Here is a 21349-nt window from a genome sequence, read left to right as displayed (position 1 = left end):
TGCAGCATATTGGTTAAACATGTCACGAGAGTGTAAAGCGTGCACATTTATAAATCATGTTTTTAGTAGATTACTATAAAAATGTATAATGCATTAATTGCATATGAAAAAACTTATAAACGGATTCTTTTCTGGTCACCCCAACCTGACCCTATCCATACAAAAAATGACCCGTTTTGACATGAGCCGAGGTAATGAGGTATACATGCACATAACTGCATAGTATACTTGCTATGGGTACAATCTGTTTGTAATGTAAACATTTTGACAGCCTTCATAGTTCATTCTGTGATAATGTTTTTTTGTCGATGAATTAAGGGTATTTAGACATTTAATAGTTTCCATTCGCGTTTTGAGCAACTTGCAGGAACATCCAGCGTAGTTGCTTCCGTGGTAACCCAGCAACATGCATTCTTGAAAGTTTGAACGGGTCAGGAGCGTCACAGAGGAAAATAATTGTATATGGGGTATTCCTCAAAACATGTTGGAGAATTTGGCAACGCAGAAACGATAAAGTGTTCAAAGGAGTGGCTACTTTAGTTAGCAAGGTGGTGGAGGAAGTAAATGAAACATCGGATGCTTGGATCTAGCACATGTCAAAGATCATGAGTATTTCGTGGAGTGATTGGCGCAACTTTAATTTACCGTTTAATGTCATTGTTTTGTATTCTTTTTGCGGTGTAACTCTGCTAGACTATGTTTTGTTCTTGCTGTTCAGGTCTCCCTTAAGCTCCTTGCTAAGTGGATGTGTTTGGCTGGATTAATAAAGGTTTTCTTCGCTGTTTTTCTTTTACTTTTAAATGTTAACTTCTAATGTCATACTCCATTGTAACCATAATTACTACATTGTATTAGTTATTAATCATACATTCCAAAAATTCTAGGTACGTTATTGTGGTAAAGTTAGAGCTATCTAACCAAATATTATAGCTATATAGGACTTGATCCTTAAGATCGACCAAGATCTCCTTGAAGTTCTGCAAGTAATCATGAATTCGGAAACGCCATGACTGTTGATGATTTAGGACAAACTTATGTTAGGTCCGATCCATATTCATTCGGATCCGTGTCCATTTGAAATTAAATAGGTATTTTGTAGAGAATCAATAGTATTGCAATTTCTATTAGTTATTGCCATATTGAAGTAAATGCCCTAAGTAATTCAATTTCTATTTTTTTTCTTCTTGGTAAGGTTTGCCAAACATGAGTCTTAGCATGAAGAGATATCAGGTTTTAAATCATACAAAAAAAATACTTTTTATAGATATAGATTTTTTTAACACAACTAATAACCCGTGAAGCTCACGGGTATATAACCTAGTTGGAATTCATATATGCTAGCATTCTTTTAGTATTGTCTATAGGAGGAGCTGAAATACAAGTACCGTCATTAAAGCAGATATTGAAATAAGAAAAGATAATACTAAAATCACAACTTTTGAGTTATAAAAATTCACTTAAACTTACAACTTTGACAAGGTTGTGACCACAAATTTGAAAATACAAATACTATTTCAGTACGCATCATGCCAACATGAACAGATAATACCAACACAAATTTATATCACAAATACAACCTATTATGAAAGCTGATTTGAAAACCAAAGTAAGCGAAAATATGAAACTTCGAATCAACCAAAATATTTTCCTTTGACAACAAGGAAAATACTTGGAGTAGCATCTTTCAAACTAACTACCTCGGACAGACAAACTGGCATGTCAGGCACTGCGCAAAACCATGTGAAAATGATTAAAATTGGACTTCTAAAGTTTAAAATTTATGCATGTCAATATGGAGAAGATTGCCTACTACAACCTGTTTCAGAAGAAATATGTACATATGGAAAAATTTTACTCTAGTTTTCAAATGCTATTCATGTTAAAATGAAATGATATGAAAAGACATTACCTGAACTTACAACATCGCTCATATTTCTGTTTGATCTCAACACCCAATCCCATGTTCCTCCACCACGTCCTCTCTACTCTGATGTTACGCAGGTTCTTTGCACTGTTTTCATTGAGAGGTAGTTCTGTCAGGTTTGGACACTTGTGTATTTCCAAGGTACACAACGAGGGCCACTTCATATCTGAGCATATTTTCTTCAACATCTGCAGATCGTGAAGTACGAGAGTTGCTAGTGTTGGTAAAATATCACCACCATTAGTTGATAACATGTTGATCTCTTCAATAGCTGAGCAATCTCTTATCTCGAGGTATTTGAGACTTATAAGCTGTTGAACCACATTATTTGAGAACAAGACTTTTAACTGAAAGCATTTACTTAGAACCAAAGTCTCAAGGTTCGAGAAGCCATTAGTTTGAATAAGAGTTTCAATTTTGTTGCATCTTTGAACCAAACAACCGTGAAGGTGAGGCACAATGATTGGATCTAGATGCTCCACGGAATTGTCTTTCATCATGATGAGAGCATTAACTTTCAACAACACTTTTTCAATTACAGGTTCAGTGACTATCTTATCACAAGATAGTACAAAGTTGTCATACTTGTGGAAAGACTTTGGAATTTCAAGGTCTGGAGTCATTTGGACACCAATATAAACTTGCAGTGCACTGTAGGGGATGTTTCTTTCCTTCAAAATGTGTTGAAGGCTACTTTGTTTTGGAACGAAGATTTTTAAAGTATCACCCCTAACTTGAATGACATCTACAATGTCATCTTGTAAGCAAAATTTAAGTGTAGTTAATTCCCTCAAAGTGTCAATTCTCTCTATGATATTTTCGATCACTTTATTTATGTGGACATCTGATTTCACATCTAAGATCAATTCCTTCAACGAAGAGAGTTCACATATAATAGGATGAAGAGTCCCACCTCCATTGATAGACACCATCAATCGCCTCAAATGCTTTAACTTTTTGATATCTCGTGGTAGCTCGTTCATTATACAATCACGTATATCAAGAACTTCAAGCATATGATCAAGACCCTCGATTTTGAAAGGGAGCTTTTTTAACATAGCAGAACCATTTACATAAAGCACTTTAAGCTTTTGCAAGTCGCTCATAGGGATCATCATTTCAGATCCTGTCTTGTACAGGTCCAAAATAATCAAATCCTTCATTTTCTTAAAAAATGAACTCGAAATGGTTTCCGGCTTTGAATTTTTTTGTAGGAAAAGTGTTGTAAGCTCTGGACAATCTACCTCATCAGGTAAATCATCAATTTCACTACCACTTAACGAGATCCAATGTGTATCTTTGCAATTATCATTTTTTAGCTTTTCAAGTGCTTCTTCTGCTACTAGATATTTGTATTGATTACGTTCTTGCAAAAGTTCCATTGCTGCTGTCCTAAAGACTTTGTCAATGGTAACATATTGCTTATTCGAACCTTCATCAAGTAAAGCCATTGCTAAAAGATGCTCCAATATGTCTTGGGCGGTCACACTTGAACTCTCGGGAGCTCCGTGTACAAGAAATTTATGAGTTGTCCAACAATCAAATAAGCAATCTATAGGAATTTTGCTGCCTTCTGGATATAAAACAGTAAAGAGAAAGCAAAGCTTTTGGTTTTCTTCTAGGCCACCATAGCTGAAGTTCAAGAAACTTTCCAAGGCTTTCTTATATATGTCTCCCATTTTAGCTGGCCTTCTTAACATCTGCAATCCATCGCTCCAATTTTGCGGGGATCTTTTTGATTTGAAGTTTTGTGCTACTATGTAAATGAGAGAGAAAAGACCATCACACCATTTAACTACTTTGCGAGCAATAGTTCCAATCTCATGTTGTTGTATTGTATCATTCTCGTTAATCAAAATATCTTCAAACATTTGCCATGAATCAGCCTCACTTAACTTTTTTATTTCTATATTGAAGAATTGAGTTGATCGAGTCAAGGGACCAAATGGAAACACATGTCGTAAGTATGTTGTGAAGACTACTTTGCTACCATTTTTATTCCTTGGTATACCTATAGTCTCAAGTTCAATATTTGACTTCAGATCATCCAATAACAACATATATTTTGCACCATCCAACTCTCCGCGTATTTTGGATGCTAAGACATTGACATCTGTGATATCTCCAAGATCCAATCCTAATCTTCTAGCAATAATATGTTGAACACGAACCTCTCTGCTATAATCATTGTCATGATTTTCGTAATCCGAAGCTGGCAGCCAAAGAACAATGTCAAACATTTTATTAGCGATTGCTTCATGATTGTTCACATGCTGGATTAGTACCCTTTTCCCTGTTCCTGCGACACCATGCACTCTGATTGTATCGTAACTTTGATCTTTCAGATACTCTAATAGTTGCTCTAGTTTCTCATTGAGTGGTGAAACATTCGCAATACTGATTGGTGTAGCCAACTCAACAATACGCCTTGTTTCTGGTTTTACCAAGTCGTCCTCCATTTTTTTTCCCTCTCTGAGAACTTCGTCTATTTCTGTGCACATTACATTAATTTCCTCGGTCAAAGCTGCGTATGGATGAATACCCCAAGTTTGATCGAATTCTGAAAACTTGTCTTTCAGCTCCATTACTTGAAGTTCAATTCTTTCCACCTCACTTAACCACAAATCAACGCGCTTCCGTGGAAACCAATATATCCGGAAATGATCTTCTACGCTACGTCTGATTTTATGTAGGTTAATCATCTTTGCTACCATACGCGAATGACTGTTTTTCAATGCTGGTTTAGCATTAACTGCCGTGGTTGCTAGGCTCCCCAAACTTGCACCAGCATCACCCACATTAGCAACAGCTTGGACTGCCGCAGCAACTACTTGAACTATGTTGCCAGCCATTTTGACGTTTCAAACCTGTAGATAGGAAACATACTAATCACTCAGCCACTGCTCATGACTACTTTGTTTTGAAATATAATTATATACAAACATATAACTAATAAATGAAAAAAGCTTGTTGATAAACAGATAAATTGCCAAACATGGATTACTTTCACTTAGAGAACAAATAATGGTTGAGAAAAAAGGTTTATTGCAAGTCTTTTTGAAAGCACACATGTACTACTTCTTCGTAACTGAAATGCAACAAAATAAATTACTCCAAGGGAGAAAACGGGGATGAGTACGACCCTTTGTGGATTAAGGCGAAAACAAAGAAGTCCATGAGGTTGGAAGCCAAGGCAAGAATCAGGGAGGACGAACTGAGAAAGTCCACCCCTTTTTTCATCTCCAATCTGCCGGCATCCTGTGACAGCGATAGTTTATGCAAGGCGTTCCATCATTACAAAAACTTAGTCAATGCCTATGTGCCTAAGAAGAGGGACGCTGCTGGCAACAAGTTTGGTTTTATCCGTCTTGCTCATGTGGCGCAGGTACGGGTTTTGGAGTTAACTTAGGTTAGAATAGATGGTGCGGTTATCGGGGTTAACGTCGCTAAGTTCGACAAGGACGGGAGGGGCTTTTCAGAATGTGGAAAACCAGCAGAAATTTGTGTACCAGCAGGTGCATCCCCGGGATCATAGCGTGGATAGGTACAAGAGTGAGTTGGGAACTACTTTAAGCTGGTAGGGACAGCCTTGGGGGACTGTAAGAGGCAGACGGAGCAGGTCTTAGACATGGAGAGTTTAACAGCATTTGGGTGGAGGAAGAGGTCGCTCATAGGGGAGGTGATGTCTCTGGATATACTTCAGTTCTCCACGAGGGGCCGGCGTATGAGGTTTTAGGAGGGGCTGCATTAAGATACTTTTGGGGGGGGGGGGGGGGAGGGGGACTGAGAATGATGCTTACCTTCAGTGATCAGGCTCAGGCGGAGGATTTCCTAAGAGCCAAGGAACACGTCTGGTCTACTTGGTGTGATAACCTCATTCTGTGGGAAGAGGCCAAAATCTGGAGTTCCAGAGGGTGGCTTGTTTGAAGATAAGGGGTGTGCCGGTGGATCTTTGGACGGGCAGTTGATGTCTCTTAAGGACGTGGGTGAAACGAAAGGAGTTGGGGAGGCAGTCGGATTACCTCTTCCCAACTTTGAACAGCAGGTGATGGATTAAGTAGAGGGTGAACGGGCATCTGCTCTTAACAAATGAATTTTTTGACATTAGATGTCAAAGGGGCTGGGGGTTTGGAGAAAGTCTCTTGGGTTCGAAGGCTTAAGGCGACCCATAAATTTTCTTTTCTACCAATTCAAGAAACTCAAATGTTTGCTATATCCGATCCAAATCGGCAGGTTCTGGGATAGTTTTGATTTTGGGAAAGCGATTGTCAACTCAAACGAGAGATCGGGGGGTCTTTTTTCTCTGTGGAGCACCTCGGTTCTCTCGGTAGAGGAAGTTATTACGGGGCAGCAGTATATTCTGGTTAGAGGTTATCTCGCTAGGGAGTTGGATCCGATAAATATTCTTAATGTATATGCGCCAGCAGATCTGTGTCGTAGGAGATCCGTTTGGCCGACTCTCCTGTCGCTCCGAGAGTCTTTAGCTGGGATGTGGATTATGCTTGGATATTTCAATGAGGTTAGAACGGCGGAGGAGCGTTTCAACTCGACTTTTAACCCGGGTAATGCTTTGGTTTTTAATAATTTTGTGGCGAGCGCTAGGTTGTTGGAATATCGGATGGGTGGGAGGAAGTTCACCTTCCTATCCAGCGAGGATGAGGATAAGGTCCATGTGGAAGCTTTAGAGGGGGTGAGGAAAGTTGATATTTTGGCTGAATCTCGTTTGTTATCTGCAGAAGAAAGGGGATTGTGGAAAAAGCATCAGTTGGTTATGAGAAAAGTCGAGTGGGATAAATTAAGGGATGCACATGAGAAAGCCAAATTTAATTGGGTTCTCCAGGGGGGACAAAAATTCAAGCTTTTTTCATGGGTTTGTTAATAGTAGGAAGGCGAGGAACCAGATCAGTGGCCTTATGATAAATGGAATCAGTTTATTGAAAGGTAATCGATATTATTCATTCACGATAGGAAGATTACAACCAAATATATAGAGAAACTAAATACACTCAGATACCCTATACAATATATAAAACATCAATAATAGACTTAATATAACCGACATAGTCTAATACTTCCCCACAAGTTTAGGGCGGTTAGCAATCTGTAACTTGGACCGCAAAAATTCAAACTTTTGAGAAGATAGAGGCTTCGTGAAGATATCAGCTATTTGGTCCTTTGTGGAGATGAACTTAACATTGAGATTGCCCTGAGTAACTTGTTCACGAACAAAGTGATAATCAAATTCAACATGTTTAGTACGAGCATGAAACACTGGGTTAGCAGTGATATATGTGGCGCCAAGATTGTCACACCAGAGTGTTGGCGCCTCGCTGTCCACACCAAGTTCACGAAGAAGAGACTTTAGCCAAAGTAATTCTGCAACAATATCTGCAATCGCCTTATACTCGGATTCTGTTGAGGAGCGAGAGACCGTTCGCTGTTTGCGAGCTGACCAACAAATAAGATTTGAACCCAAACAGATAGCAAATCCCCGTCGAACGACGGTCGATTCGGCAACCAGCCCAGTCAGAATCGGAAAAAGCCTGTAGATCGGTAGCCCAATGAGAATCAGAGAAGGCTTGTAGGCGATAGCCCGTGTTATGACGAATCCAAAGACCCATTTTGATTGTACCTTTCAAATAACGCAGAATACGTTTTACACTGGCCTAATGATTCTCGGTTGGGGCGTGCATGAACTGGCAAACCCGATTGACGGCAAATGCAATGTCAGGGCGAGAAAGGGTAGCATACTGAAGAGCTCCAACCGTGTGCCTGTACCGAGAGGGATCATCCAATAACGGACTATCATCTGCAATCCGCCAAACCAGATCTATGTAAGATGTCTCCAATATATTTCCTATGTGAGAGAACTAGATCAGAATTTTTGTGAACAACTTCCACCCCAAGGAAATAATGCAGTTGCCCCAAATCCTTAAGAGCAAAAAGGGAATGGAGACGATCAATAAGCATGGCAACAGTATCAGAGTTGTTACCTGTGATGATAATATCATCAACATACACAAGAAGATAAACCAGAGAGCCCAAGGAGTTGAGAATAAACAGCGACGGATTTGTCTTGGACCCATAAAACCCTAGTTGATGAAGGGCAGTGGACAATTTATTGAACCAGGCACGAGGAGCCTGTTTAAGACCATATAAAGACTTATTCAGGAAGCAAACATGATCCGGCTTAGTTGGATCAACAAAGCCCGACGGCTGACGCATATAAACGGTTTCCTCAAGATCGCCATGCAGGAAGGCAATCTGAATGTCCAACTGTCGCAGGGACCATTTATTAGTGACAGCTAAGGACAAAATGGTCCTAATTGTAGCAGGTTTGATAACAGGACTAAACGTCTCATGGTAGTCCACACCATGTTGTTGATTAAAGCCTTTGGCAACTAGATATGCCTTATACCTGATAACCTTGCCATGTTCATCAGTTTTCAACCAGTAAACCCATTTACAATCAACAATGTTAGTATTAGGAACCGGGGGCACAAGAGTCCACGTACCATTCTTATGAAGCGCGTCCAACTCCTCGGACATAGCATGGCGCCATTTAGCATACTTTTTTTGCAATTGTAAAACTCGTTGGTTCAACAGGGTTTGATGGAGAAGTAGTGGTCGTATAGGCAGCCGGATTATAATGGTTGGGTTGTTAGGGTTCAGTCGAAGGTTAGAAGGTCGAGACCTGGTGGCCATGAGAATTTGGGCCGAAAGGTTAGGATCAGTAGGGTTTGGGGCCGTGGGAATTTGGGCCAAATTAGGATTTTGGTCCAATGGTGGTTGGGCCAAAGTAGGCGAATTCGGTGGTGAGTTAATGGTGTGGGCCGATGGCTGTTGGTGGGTAGGTGAGGAAGGAGATAATGGGTGGGTAGAGTTATGCTCAGGTGGGAAACCGGGTAGGGGGTTGGGAAAAATTGAGATGTATGGAGAAGCGGGCGGAGGTGACGGGTTGGGGTTTGGTGAAGGTTGATAAGGAAAGACATGTTCATTAAATAGGACATGTTGGGAAATATAGATGCGTTCAATAGATGGATCAAAGCACCGGTAGCCATGGTGAGAAAGGCTATAGCCAAGGAATACTCAGTAGATGGATCAAAGCACCGGTAGCCATGGTGAGAAAGGCTATAGCCAAGGAATACACAGGAACTGGAACGGAATTCTATTGTGTGACGGTTGTAGGGGCGAAGGTAAGGAAAGCAATGAGAGCCAAAGATTCGCAGAAGAGTAATCAAGGTTGCGATGAAAGACAAGTTCAAAGGGAGACTTGTTGGATGAGACATGGGAAGGAAGCCAATTGATTAAGTAAACGGTTGTCTCAAAGGTAAAATGCCGGAAACATTGAGGAAGGCTTGATTGAGCCAATAAGGAAAGACTCGTTTCAACGTGCCGATGTCGACGTTCAACAAATCCGTTTTGCTCACTGGTGTGAGGGCAAGAACGTCGATGAATAATGCTAAGGTCGTGATAAAGGTTGGTGAGGGAGCGAAATTCACCCCCCCCCCCCAATCAAATTGAATGCATTTTAATTTTGTGTGGAATTGACGTTCGGTCATGGTGATGAAATTTGTTAAGATTGTATAAACATCAGATTTTTGTGTTAAGGGATAAATCCACATATATCGAGTACAATGATCAACACATAATAAGAAATAACGATGACCATTAAAGGACGGTGACAGGGATGGACCCCAAACATCACAATAAATAAGATGACTACGAAAATTAGAATCAGGTAAATGCAATTTGGATGATTTTCCCATTTGACAAGAACATAAATTATTAGATAATTTGTCCGAAATAGGTAAAGAACAATAAGAAACAACTGAACGAAAAACTTGAGCATGAGTATGTCCTAAACGTTGATGCCAAATATTTGAAGAAGCTTTGACAGCAGTGAATGCAACCTTGGGCAGAGACTTGAGTTGTGGAAGGCGGGTAGAGTACAAACTCTGTTCACTGGGGCCCGTGAGGAGGGTAGTGCGTGTAGACTCGTCCTTCACAACAAAGTAAGGAGAGTGAAATTCAAAATAAACATCATTATCAAGACAGAATTTTTGAATAGATAAAAGATTATGTTTAAGAGCAGGAACATGAAGAATGTCTGAAAGTTTAAAGGTTTTGTTTGAGGAGTAGATTTTGGACGACCCAATATGAATGCGGAATAGGCTGATTTGGGCATTGAGAAGGCAAGTGACCGATTCCGCATCGGTTGCAATGACCGTATACAGTATTCTGAGTGGAAGCCCATGAAATTGTCGTGCACCACCATTATCTCTAGATCGTGGAGTGAATGAACCACGTGAGTTACCTCGATAATGACCACGAGAACTCCGACCACCACGGTTTGTATTAAAAGAGCGAGATCCAAAATAAGCTTGTGGACATGATGACGAACTGGAACTCAGCTGGTAACCCAATTGAGAAACCATCAGTTGGATGTTTTGAAGTTGTTGCAATTGTTCAAGGTTCGGTTGGGTAGGCGCAGGATTGGTGGCAATTGAGGGCTGCTGTAAAGGTGAGGAAGTCGTTGCAAGAAGAGCCTGCGGGTTAGTGTTCATGATGACCACAAAATCATGATCACATAACAAAGCATAGATTTCTTGAAAAGAGACAGGTGGTTGACGAGCTAGCAGGTTTTTCTTTAAGCCATTGTATTCTTCTCGTAGCCCTGCAAGAGTTAACATTACGAGATCTTTGTCTTTTACCGGTTCTCCGATATTGGCAAGAGCGGTTGCATGTTCTTGTGGTGCCCTGCAGGTAATCAATAGGTTTTTCATCGCCCTTCATAGTAATGCAGAGAAGTTGACTTTTGAGAGTGAATTCGTGAGAAGCAGTGACTGGCGCATAGACCCATTCCAGAGATAACAGGACTTCTCTAGACGTTTTTCCTTGAATGTGTTGGTACAAATCTTTCAGACACACGGTGGAAATGATCAACATGCGGATGTGAGCATTGTTTGAAAGCTAGGGATTATAGCTAGGGTTCTCGGTTGTTGCATCTTCAATGATAACTTTTTGTTCAGGACATGGAATCGTTCCATCAACATAGCTGAAAAGATTATGCAAGGTTAAGAAAGATTTAATCATAGATCTCCAGTAGCCATAATTAGTGGGCTTAGAGTGAAAGCGAATTTGTGAGAATTATGGGTAGTTTTTTCTTGGTTTGAGAATATAAGTATCGCTGCCATTTGAACAGATTGTTGGCCGGAAGTTGCGTCGGCAAAGAAGAGGGTTACGGCGGTAGAAAGATTTTAGGGTTAGAGATATTTTTGGAGCTGAATTTGGCTCTGATACTAAATTAGTTTATTGAAAGGTAATCGATATTATCCATTCATGATAGGAAGATTACAACCAAATATATAGAGAACCTAAATACACTTAGATACCCTATACAATATATAAAAATCAATAATAGACTTAATATAACCGACATAGTCTAATAAATGGATGTTGGGAGAGTAAACCGAAGGTTGTTAAAGATTTCGTTTTCTACTTTTTTTAGGATAAGTTTCGGGAGCATGTGAACACGAGACCTAAGCTTCTTGGAGAGGGTTTAAACGAATCTCAGAGGAAGACAAATGCAGCCTTGTTAGGCCGTTTTCGGTGGAGGAACTCCATAATGTCGTGTGGGAGTGCGGGGGATAATTCCCTGGGCCCGACGGATTCCCCTTTGCCTTCCTTAAGCATTATTGGACCAAGTCTGAACCTACTATCCGTGGGGTTACGGAAGAATTTTTTAACCACGGTTCTATTAGTAAAAAGTCTAACGCATCGTTTGTGGCCCTTATTCCTAAAGTGGTGGACCCGTTGACTTTATCGGATTTCCGGCCTATATCCCTCAGTGGTATCATTAATAAGATTATCTCCAAGACCTTTGCAAATAGCTTTAAGGGGTTCTTGAGAAGATTATCTCTCCTGAACAATCGGCTTTTCTCAAGGGTAGAAACATTCTTGACGGGACTCTCATAACCAATGAAGTCGTCTCTTGGGCAAAGAAGCGTAGGAAAAAGGCCCTATTTAAAGCAGATTTTGAAAAGGCGTACGATTGCGTGTCATGGAGTTTTTTGGTCAATGTCATGCACCATATGGGTTTCCCTTCCAAGTGGAAAAATTGGGTGATGGGCATTCTTTATACGAAGAAACCTCCATTCTTGTTAACGGGTCGCCTACCGATGAGTTCAAGCTTAAGAGAGGGCTTAGACAAGGCGACCCATTGTCACCTCTCCTCTTTACTATTGTTATGGAGGCTTTACACTTCATGGTTGATAAGGCAGTTCAAGCGGGGATCTTTAAAGGGGTGATGTTGCCTAAAGATGGACCGACCCTTTCACATCTTTTCTATGTGGACAACGCGCTCTTTTTTGGAGATTGGTCCATCGCTAACCTTGAAGTTCTAAATAGAATTCTTAGATGTTTCTATCTAGCTTCCGGGTTAAGAGTCAATCTCAATAAGAGCAATGTGTTTTTGGGGTAGGGGTGAGACTGTGAGCGACACGGAAGTGGAAGATATGGCGGGTGTGATGGGTTTCAAAAAAAGTGCCTTATTGTTTACCTATTTGGGGATGCCCGTCGGAGCTAATATGAGTCGTGTTGCTAATTGGAAAGTGGTGGTGGACAAGTTTAACTCTAAGTTGTCATCTTGGAAGGCAAGAAACTTGTCATTTGCGGGGAGGTTGGTTCCTGTGAAGTCGGTACTTGGTTCCTTGGCTAACTACTGCCTCTCTCTTTTTAAGGTCTCTAGCGGGGTTATAAATACATTAGAAGGTATTAGGAGGCGGTTCCTTTGGGGTGGGGGTAGCGCTAACTGTAAAATTCGGTAGGTGGCTTGGGAAAACATCCTTAAGGCTAGGAAGTTGGATGGGTTAGGTGTTGGAGCCATTAAATACATGAACTTGGGCCTTCTTGTGAAGTGGTGGTGGCGATATAAGGAGAACAATAATCAATTATGGGCAATGGTGGTAGAGTCGGTCCATAGGAGTGGCAGGAGTAACAATATCATCCCTATAAATAAGATGGTGAGTGGTGTGTAGGTCTCTATAGGGGCAATCTATAAGGAGTTAAGTAACATGGGTATTGACTTGAACTTGTCCATTTCGTGCGACTTGGGGGCGGGCGACAAGACCAGATTCTGGATGGACCTTTGGGACCCGGCCAGCCGAATAGAGGATTGATTCTCAGCAGTTTTTGCCTGCGCTGGTGACAAACGAATTCTGCTGCAGGATTGTTATAAGAAAATCAATGGGGGCGGTATCATGTGGGACCTGAGATGGAAAAGAACTCCTCAGTCGGAAGATGAGAAGCGGGAGGTCGGCCTCCTTATGGGTCTGTTGGGGCAGGCCTATATTAAGGAGGTAGGGGATCGTTCGCTTTGGGTTTCGGGGAATAAAAAGGAGGCCTTTAGTGTTAAACAGGTGAGACATGATATTGAAGTCCGGGTGGGAGCGACGACTCAACAGCTTCAGTTTATGTGGAGCCGGATTGCGGTCCCTAAGGCAGATGGCTTTGTTTGGAGGGCCTGCCAAGGTAGAGTCCCAACCACAGCGCCGCTGGCTGCGAGATACATCACAGCTGGAGATGTTTATGTCCGCGTTGTGGGTTGCAAGATGAGACTGTCGATCACTTGTTGGTTGCTTGCTCCTACGCGAAGTTGGTGTGGTGGTTTATGTGATTGGTTAAAGATCCCTGCCCCTAACTACCTCGATTTGATCACCCAGATGCTGCAATATGTCACTGATTTGGATATGGAAGCAAAAAGGAAGAAAGTCTATTACGCTGTCTTCATTTTGACCTTGTGGAAAATCTGGCTCAGACGCAACGACAAAGTGTTTAATTGAAGGAACCTTTCAGCAAATGTGGTCGCGGAAGAAATTAAAATCGACTCCTACCAGTGGATGATGAAGAGGTCTAATGTGGCCAACCTAACCATTGAGAGGTGGAACAAATTTGCAGACTTACAGTTCGGTTAGCAAGAGTTTTTGTTTTTGTTTTTTTTTTGCTCCGTAGTGGTTTTTGTGATTTTGGTGTATGTACTGCAATATGTTTGCCTCCCTTAGTTCCTTGCTAAGGTGGCTCCTTTGGGTTGAATAATATTGTCTTTCGTTGGCCAAAAAAAACCATCACTACCTAGCCACTAATTAAGGGCCAAGACTTGGTATTTAGCACCCAGGAAGATTTAGGTAGGAGATTAAGCATTCCTAGAGAAGTGGCATTTACTTTATTATAACACATGCTATATAACAAACAATTGGCTTACACAAAAACACCTTAAGGCAACTACTTTCACAATTGCATACTTAATTAGACTAGGTTTCTTTCATGCTCCGCAATTTTCTCACCCCCTCCGACCCAAACATTATACAAACTGTCCTAACACTTGCTTGACAGACTAGATGACGTTTTAACTAAATGTTATGCCAAGCAATACTATACACTCCTCAGACTTCTATTATTTACATTGCCCACCCTATTACACACAGTCCATACCCTCCCCTAAGTTAGAGGCTCTAAGTGAGAACTGCATGCTGAGCCCAACCAAGAGCTTTAGTCATAACTATTGAAAAATCAGGTCCCAAACTCGAACACGCAAACACAAGATTGAACTAACAACGCTCGACTCTTTCATTAAATAAGCAATCCGGTAATTACACCCCAAAACCAATTACATAGGACCCTATCTATACTAAACCAAACCTATCCTATTTAGACTCAAACACCAATAAAATAAACCAAATAATCAAACCACAACTAATACTAACCCTTTGTCTAAGATTAAAACCATAGTTATCAAAGGCGCGAAGCGCACTCTAGGCGCATAGGCACCGATTAGGGCCTAGGCGATAGGCGCAAAAAAAGCGTGGGCCCGAGAAAAAAAAAGCGCACTTAAAAGAAAAAAATTAAAAATATATTTCGTAATGAAAAATAATATTTTCTTCAAATAAATTAAGCAAAACTTGAATGTAACTCCAAAAAAAAGAATATAAAAATAAAATAACAATAAAAATAAAATAAAATTTGCCTATTAAGAATTTACTTAATAAAAAAACATTATGTGTGTCTCCTAATTTAGTTTCAACAAGAATGTGGGTCGTTCAAAAAAAAACAATAATTGCCTATGAAGAGTTTAGGCAACACGAACTGAACAGTCCTGATATTAAGGACTGAATAATCTTGGTGATAATGTGATATACGAACTTAAACTTACAGCCCTATAAATACTGCAGAAAAAGTGGAAATTACCAATTAAAAAAAATAAAAAGCATGAAACAATAAATACGCATGAGATGAAATGTATGCGCTATAATTACCTAGGAACCATAAGCGCATTTAATTCGAGTCGCCCAGAAAAAGCGCCTAGGCGCCAAAAGCGCTCGCTTTTGACAACTCTGATTAAAACTAAAAAAAAAAAAAAACCAATAAAACTCTAACCGCCTCAAGGACTTATAACCCAAGTCGAACTCTTCTTTGTACCCATGACTATCAAGATTAGTCCAACAATGACATCATCCAAGTGGACTACTGAAGTGAATAGGAACATAAGACATTTTGTAAAAAAAACCTTCTTGGATCTTGTCACTGTTAACATGGCAATAAATTTCTAAGTGTTTTGTTTTATCATGGTGGCAAGGAGCTGCAGCTATTTGTTAAGCCGCTTTATTATATAAGAGAAAAAAAGGGGCAAAGACTTTAACTGCAATGTTCCAATCCATAAGCAAATAGGCAAGTCATACAAGTGTTACCTGGCATATTCATGTAATCTGCCTATATGGATGATCTTGAAACAGTTGGTGGTTTCTTTGTTTTTCCATTAAACTAATAAACTTTTTGTGTCTAATTTTATTACAAAACAATATCTTTACCATATTTCCTCGTTGCTATCACAAGTAGAGAAGTCTAGGACTGTAAGAAGGATTCTAAATAGTTGTTATACTTATACAAAGCTATTCTGAGCCAAGCTTAAAGCTAATCGTCTAGCCAACTAATAAAACTTTAACTAAGCAACACTTACACTATCATACTTCTACAACTAACAGGGCGTATAGTTGATAAGTTTCTTTATCCAGTCAATATTTTGTCTCAGTGGAAAAACACATCTCATAAATCACTTTTCCATAAAGGTCATACTTATTAACCACTTATAGAACCAAAAGAAATTTGAAATGAAAATCTAAAACCACATCCCTGATTGATAACTAAGACATACACCTTTACTTACTAACCCCCCCCCCCCCCAAAAAAAAAAAAACACATATTGTTCGAACAAGCCCTCAAGGCTATACACACTCTGGAGCTCAAAAAGATAATAAATCGATATAAACTTCAGATTCCAAGAGTTATATATGAAAATACCTTGGAAAAATCCGGCAGATTAACAAGTTTCTTTCTGTACAGCCGTTTCTTCTATCTATACTTTGTTATAAACAGCTACATAGAAAACAACAAAAAAAGTTAACAGATGATCAAATACTGAATTTGTTCTATTGCATCGATGCAAAGAAACAGAGAGGTAAGAGATCCCAACCTTCGATTAGAATCATTTTGCATCCGCCATTAGAGAAGAGTAGTAACAGATCCGAAATCCAGTCTCAGACTATCGTTGACCCCTCTTAAACTCGGAAAGTACTATAATGCATCTGGGAGTGCTTATACTTTTTAAAAAGTAAGGGTATGTTTGTCATCAAGCTTTAAGCTTTTAATAAAAAGTCTTGTTTAGTTGAGAGTAAATTGCCATTTTAGTCCCTGAGTTTTGTCCAAATTTGCCATTTTAGTCCAAATAGCTTTTTTTGTCTATGGGTCCCTGACTTTTCCCTTTTGTTGCCATTTTGATCACATACACTAACTCCATCCAAAAACTCCATCTTTAACCAGGGGTATTTTGGGGATTTTCATTTTAAATGTTTTTAATTGCCATTTTGATCCAATTCCAAAAAATCAAAAAAATTCCAAAAAATCAAAAAAAACTCTAAAAAATAATAAAAATTCTAAAAAATCATAAAAATTCTAAAAAAAATACAAAAAATCCGTTTCGGCGTGAACCGTTTCGAACCCGAACCGTTTCGAGTTGAACCTTTTCGACGCGAACCGTTTCGACCCGTACCGTTTCGACCCGAACCGTTTCGAGCTGAGCCGTTTCAACGCGAACCGTTTCGACCCGTACCTTTTCGACCCGAACCGTTTCGAGCTGAACCGTTTCGACCTGTACCGTTTCGAGCTGAATCGTTTCCAGCTGAACCGTTTCGAACTGAACCGTTTCGAGCCGAACCATTTCGAGCTGAACCGTTTCGAACAGCGGTTTCTAGCTCATTTAAAAGGTTTCGTTGGCCGTTCAAGAATATTATCATACACAACTATTAAACAGATAAATTTTCTTGTTTATGTTTATCCATTGAGAAAATGAATTGTTTATGTTTGATTATGTTCTTTGTTAACAGGAACATAAATTACAACTATTACCTGTTATCATTAATGTATCTTAAAACTGGATTAAGCATCATTAATATATGTTCTAGTTGAACCGTTTCGAACCGAACCGTACTGAACCGTTTCGACCCGTACCGTTTCGAATCGAACCGTTTAGAGCTGAACCGTTTTGACCCGTACCGTTTCGAGCTGAACAGCTCGAAACGGTACGGTTCAAAACGGACCGGTTCGAAACGCTTCGGCTCGAAACGGTTCAGCTCGAAACGGTTCGACTCGAAACGGTTCGGCTTGAAACGGTACGGGTCGAAACGGTTCAGCTCGAAACGGTTCGGGTCGAAACGGTTCGCGTCGAAACGGCTCAACTCGAAACGGTTCGGGTCGAAACGGTTCCCGTCGAAACGGTTCAGCTCGAAACGGTTCGGGTTCGAAACGGTTCGCGCCGAAACGGATTTTTTGTATGTTTTAGAATTTTTTAGAATTTTTATGATTTTTTTGAATTTTTATTATTTTTTAGAATTTTTTGGAAATTTTTTGATTTTTTGGATTTTTTTTATTTTTTGGAATTGGATCAAAATGGCAATTAAAAACATTTAAAGTGAAAATCCCTAAAATACCCCTGGTTAAAGATGGAGTTTTTTGATGGAGTTAGTGTATGTGATCAAAATGGCAACAAAAGGGAAAAGTCAGGGATCCAGAGGCAAAAAAAAACTATTTGGACTAAAATGACAAATTTGGACAAAACTCAGGGACTAAAATGGCAATTTACTCTTTAGTTGAAGGAGCTTCAAACTTTTAGGTTTGGAGCTTGAAGCTTTTGGTTGAACGCTACTACTAGTAGCGTTTAGAAGGAGCTACAAGCTTTTAGGGAAAAATGACAATTTTAACCTCTAAAAATAAGGAACTTTTTAATGGACCAACTTTCTAAATTTTTAGTTATGTCCACTTTGGTAATTTTATACATTTTATTAAAAGCTTCAGCTACTCTACCAAACACCAGATATATTTAAAAAGCTACAGCTACTAGCTACCAGCTTCCAGCTTCCAGCCACCAGCTTCCACCACCAGCTTCCAGCTTTCAGCTACCAGCCACCAGCTACTTTTGCCAAACATACCCTAAAAAAGGGTTTGAATGAAACTGTTTTGTGAAGGAAAAGTCAATAATCACTCTATTGTGACTTATTAATTTTTTCAAAAAAAGGTTATAAGTTGTTTTGAAAAGCCAAGTCAAACATGGCCTTTGTTCTTTTCCACTACTCTTCTTAACTTCTGTTAACAAAACTTGTACTTGGATGGGTGGTCCTCTATAATATGTCTGAACTTAGGCTTTTTGGTATACTTTAACTCATCTTAACCATCTAAGTGTCACGTCAACCTTTCTTCCTTATTTCACGTTCTCTCACTCCAAGGAAATTGTTTAATCCCGTTAACTTCATCTAGCCCTATATTTTAGTGGTTTTTGGTTTTAAAAAAGAAAAGAATAAGAGTAAACTTCTGTTTTGCTCCCTGTGGTTTGGTCACTTTAACGGTTTTTATTCTACCTTCATTCATCAAAGGTTTGTCTAGAATCATATAGGCACTACAATTTCTATCAAAAGTAGAAGCGCTTCGGTTTGGGATGAAGAGAAAAACAAACCTCTATCGGCTTACCAAGATAGGAGGTTGGAAGCCAAACTGTGGAAGTGGAAGATGGTCAATAATGTTACTACTTCAGTACCGTAAAGGGTGGTGTGGGAAAGAGTTATGAATGTTACTACTAAACCACAAAGGGTTGAACAAACTTACAGAAGCTTAGTGAACGACCAAAGATATTAGAGGAATGCTCTTAAGCTCCAGAAGTGATCAAGAAGGCAGGTTTGAGGTGTGTTTCAAATGTGAGCACAACCTTGCCTTTTATAGTGAAAGTGGGAGCTCAAGATCATCACAATTAAGGCTACAAGTGTTCTTGGATGATCACCAAGTGTCCCTGGGTCCTAGGAGATGATTAGAGGTCGTCCATATCTTTGGAAAATCTTTACATTAATGTTTTACCGCTTAAAACAGCCAACAGCCAAGCTGCTGTCGCTGGGCGTCGCTTACGAACCGTATGGCTTGGTCCTTGCGGTCCGTAAGCCTATGGCGGAAAAACTTTTACCCTTTCACCCATTTACGGTCCGTAAGGCATGACCCTTACAGTCCGTAAACGCTCAACAGTAGCAAAAAAAAAATTAACATTTCATGCATTGAACGGTCAACTTTGAATTGAATAATTTATGGCTTGCCTTTAACCCATACTTGACCAGATGCCTACCCCATTATGCAATATGGGTTTGCAAAAGGATGGGTTCATGAATAATCAATTGTCTTGCATTATTTTCTTAAGACCCAAATTAACAACTTGGATACTTTTGATTATTATTAATGACCCGACTAAGATATATTAGGTGCTTATAAATTTGCTTGGGGTCTCGGGATTCATAATAACGAAGTCGCTCAGAGGTATAAAATTAACATGTCGACACATTCGAAAATCCTACCGCATACCTTAATTTAATTCGGGGTTTTATATTATTTTTGTCGTATTTGACACGTGTCATTTATTTATTGGACACAAAATTTCGAGGTGTTACATCCTCACCCCCTTAAAATAAATCTCGACCCGAGATTTACTGAAACAAACAAGGGTATTTTTATTTCATCGTGGATTCAACCTCCCACGTGAATTCGGGACCTCTACGGGCATCCCACTTGACCTTTACTATAGGTACATGCTTCCTTCGAAGCTTCTTTACCTGTCGATCTTCAATCGACAAAGGTTTTTCCACAAATTTTAAGCTCTCATCTATATGCACATATGTATGTGGTATCACCAATGATTCATCGGCGAAGCACTTCTTTAGATTGCAGATGTGGAACACATTGTGAATTCCATTGAGCTCTTCTGGCAAGTTTAACTTATAGGCAACGGACCCGACACGTTCGATAACCTCGAAAGGTCCTATGTATCTCGGGCTTAGCTTGCCTTTCTTACCGAAACGCATCACCCCCTTCCAGGGTGATACTTTAAGTAACACTTTATCACCTACTTCGAAGTGAAAGTCTTTACGCTTTGGATCTGCGTAACTTTTCTGCCTATCTCGGGCAGCCTTGAGACGGTCTCGAATCTGCACAATCTTGTCCGTTGTTTCGAAAACTATCTCTGGTCCTGATAACTGGACATCTACAACTTCCGCCCAACAAACAGGCGAATTCGATTAGTGGTAGATTCTTATCCCAATTACCACCTAAATCGATAGCACATGCACGTAGCATGTCTTCCAACGTCTGAATAGTACGCTCACTCTGACCGTCTGTCTGAGGATGGTAAGCCGTACTAAAGTTCAAACGTGTGCCCAAAGATTGCTAGAAACTTTTCCAGAAATGAGACGTGTATCTAGTATCTCGGTCAGAGATAATAGACACAGGTATGCCATGTAAGGCTACAATCTTATCAACGTATAACTGGGCTAACATGTCGGAGCTATAAGTCTCCTAGATGGGTAAGAAATGAGCTGACTTAGTCAGTCTGTCGACTATAACCCATATCGTGTCATTTCCTTTCCTCGTTTTGGGTAACTTGGTAATAAAATCCATAGTTACACATTCCCACTTCCATTCTGGAAGTTCAGGCTGTTGTAGTAAGCCTGATGGCTTTTGGTGCTCAGCTTTGACTTGCGCACAAGTCAAGCATTTAGCAACATGGGTGGCTACAGACTTTTTCAAGCCTATCCACCAATAATTTGCCTTTAGATCCTGGTACATTTTATCGGCTCCAGGATGGACAGAATATTTGGAACTATGAGCTTCCTGGAGGGTAACATCTCGTAGTCCTCCATAAATTGGAACCCATATTCATCCATTTAATCGTAAAATTCCGTCCTTGCCAAGAGTTAACTGCTCCTCAGTTACTCCCAGCTTCTCTTTAGGATAGTTAGCTTCCAACACAGCTTCCTTCTGTGCCGCTAACAACCTTTCAATTAAATT

The 21349-nt window shown here is 39.9% G+C and overlaps 1 protein-coding gene across 2 annotated transcripts; it reads right to left on the bottom strand.

Annotated features, from left to right (window-relative positions):
* Positions 1-1387: 1387 nt before the first annotated feature.
* On the bottom strand, positions 1388-16584 carry LOC118489690 (disease resistance protein SUMM2-like). Of its 2 annotated transcripts, XM_035987220.1 has the most exons (5): positions 16452-16584; positions 16280-16354; positions 6563-6654; positions 1910-4791; positions 1388-1726 (listed from the first exon to the last, which is right to left on the bottom strand). In XM_035987220.1, exons 4-5 carry the CDS (start codon positions 4774-4776, stop codon positions 1720-1722), a joined length of 2874 nt encoding a protein of 957 aa, XP_035843113.1. In that variant the 5' UTR covers positions 4777-4791; positions 6563-6654; positions 16280-16354; positions 16452-16584; the 3' UTR covers positions 1388-1719. The 2 variants fall into 2 exon arrangements, with proteins under 2 accessions (XP_035843113.1, XP_035843112.1); XM_035987219.1 differs by lacking the exon at positions 6563-6654.
* Between the last annotated feature and the right edge of the window lie 4765 nt (positions 16585-21349).

This window comes from Helianthus annuus, unplaced genomic scaffold (genome assembly GCF_002127325.2).
Source record: "Helianthus annuus cultivar XRQ/B unplaced genomic scaffold, HanXRQr2.0-SUNRISE HanXRQChr00c002, whole genome shotgun sequence".
NCBI classification, from domain to species: domain Eukaryota; kingdom Viridiplantae; phylum Streptophyta; class Magnoliopsida; order Asterales; family Asteraceae; genus Helianthus; species Helianthus annuus.
The sequence above is the reverse complement of the archived record's forward strand: the minus strand, read 5'-3'. Positions and strand labels throughout refer to the sequence as shown.

What these genes read in the sequence shown, in the direction of transcription:
- LOC118489690 (XM_035987220.1), bottom strand. Translation starts at nt 4,776, where the DNA reads ATGGCTGGCAACATAGTTCAAGTAGTTGCTGCGGCAGTCCAAGCTGTT.